The sequence below is a fragment of the Cucurbita maxima genome, unplaced genomic scaffold, assembly GCF_002738345.1.
Source record: "Cucurbita maxima cultivar Rimu unplaced genomic scaffold, Cmax_1.0 Cma_Scf00028, whole genome shotgun sequence".
Taxonomy (NCBI): Eukaryota; Viridiplantae; Streptophyta; class Magnoliopsida; order Cucurbitales; family Cucurbitaceae; genus Cucurbita; species Cucurbita maxima.
In genome coordinates this window covers 566,902-568,901 of record NW_019272044.1, presented here as the reverse complement: position 1 = coordinate 568,901, position 2,000 = coordinate 566,902, and the positions used below count along the sequence as shown (strand labels likewise).

The following is a 2,000-nucleotide window of genomic DNA, read 5'->3' as shown; positions in this document are numbered from 1 at the left end:
TCTAAATTTGTAGATTTCACAAACCCCTCAGAAATAAATGAGTGGGTAGTACCAAAATCAAATAACGTAAATGTTAGGTGCTCAAAGATAGGTAGTGCACCTGTAACCACTGTGTCAGTCTCTTCTGCTTTCCTAGTCGTGATAGCGTGGGCCACAACTCGAGCCTACAGTGTGGCTCCCCGACCTCTCTGATACTGTCCAACAGGGTTGTTTCCCTCATGGTTTCTTTTATGAGGGCAGCCAGCTATGCGATGGCCTAGCTTGCCACAACCAAAGCATCCTTGTGTTCCAGCAAAACATTCTCCCTGGTGATGTTTCTTACAATTAGGGCATTCAGGTCTGTTATACTTTGGGGCTCTACCTCGACGTTTAAAACGCCCTCGAGGCTGTCTATCAGATCTAAAAGAATTTCTGTTAGGTCTTCTTCGTTGGCCAAAGACATTCTGAGTGGTAACTACTGGCACATTTTACTTTGCCATCTGTCATGCCATATCCATCACTGTTGCCACTCTCAAGGCTACAACATAATTTGAAGTTGCTTGTACCATAACCAGACCCTGGAGCTCTATCCGGAGACCAGCGATAAAACAATCAATTTTCATCTTCTCGTTACTGACATACTTAGGGCAGAACCTTGCCAGTTTATTAAACTCCAGATCATAGTCCTCAACAGTTTTGTCCCCCTTTTTTAGTTCTAGGAACGCTGTCTGACACTTGTGTCGGGCAACCACTGGGTAGTATTTATAAAAGTAGGCCTCCTTAAACTGATTCCAGGAAATATACCCTTCCTCTGGTGTAATGGCCCTCTGTTCACCCTTCCACCAAAAATAGGCCTCACCCTTCAACATGTAAGTCCCACAATGAACTTGATATTCGGGTAGACATTTCATGTACATAAAGGCTATCTCTACAGCCTCCAGCCACACCTCAGCTGTAACCGGGTCCACCTTACCCCCATCAAATGTGGGCAGTTTATACCTTTGAAAGTCCTTCAAATAACGGGACTCCACTATCGTACCAGGATCCCTCGTCCCTTGCACAGTGGTCTGATTTGTCACTAGAGTCTGCATTATCTGGGTCATCTGTGCCTGAGTTTCCCTAGTGGCTCTCATGAAAGCCTGAAACTCATCCCTTGAAACTGTCATCGTTGACTGGGCAGACTCCAAAGGAATCGGTGCTGGCGCTGGCGGAGCTTCTTCAGATTCCTAATCCTGAGGAGCAGTCTCTAGAACAACTCGAGGCTCGACCTTCCTTCGGCCTCTCCTCGGCACAGGTGCTGGTGGCGGCGTCTGTTCCTCATCTGAGGTCAGTTCTGGGTTCTCCTCCAGAGGTGGGTGTTGCTCCACCTCGAGGAAAGGAAGATTTGGGTCCTCTTCGATCCTTCTCCTGCCCCTCCTAGGACCAGGCCCAAGGTAATCTCCTCTTCTCTTAGGCGCCATTATCTGTCAACAGACGGAGAGTGAGAGTCAATACTGCGTTCTCATTGTGCCTAATTCAAAAGAAGCACATCCTTATTATTTTAATCCCCATCTTAGATCTCATAACATATACTCAAGTTTTCCTACTTCCAAATTATCAGGAGAACTTACCAGATCGCGGCGGAGTGTGTCGAAACTTAAGCCACAGAGATACTAAATTCTACAACCTAATGTCTACAGGACCTAAAACCATGCTCTAATACCAAACTGTCACAGCCCAAGGTTTAAATCTCGAAATCGAGGGCTGGACCAACCGACTATGCAATGAAATCGTAAAAAAAAAAACAAATAGAGAAGATAAGATTACAAAAAAGTTTAGCCATTATGTAAAAGGTTTAAAATCCAAAACAAGGTGTTCAAGTATGAAAAGTATGTAAACGGATTACAAAACAATGCATGACAAATCTAAACAAAATTATGCACAGACTCCTAGACACCCCGGGATACTTCTCTGTGGCATTAAAATTCAGCATGCATTCCCGCCTCGATCCATGATATCACTCACCTGAAAAAAAAAAAAAA

The 2,000-nt window shown here is 44.6% G+C and overlaps 1 protein-coding gene across 1 annotated transcript; it reads right to left on the bottom strand.

Annotated features, from left to right (window-relative positions):
* Positions 1–482: 482 nt before the first annotated feature.
* On the bottom strand, positions 483–1,145 carry LOC111500169. The gene has a single exon (XM_023151828.1). It carries the CDS (start codon positions 1,143–1,145, stop codon positions 483–485), a length of 663 nt encoding a protein of 220 aa, XP_023007596.1.
* Positions 1,146–2,000: the final 855 nt, after the last annotated feature.

Bases quoted from the DNA above. Each gene is read 5' to 3' on its own strand.
- LOC111500169 (XM_023151828.1), bottom strand. From the start codon at position 1,145: ATGACAGTTTCAAGGGATGAGTTTCAGGCTTTCATGAGAGCCACTAGG.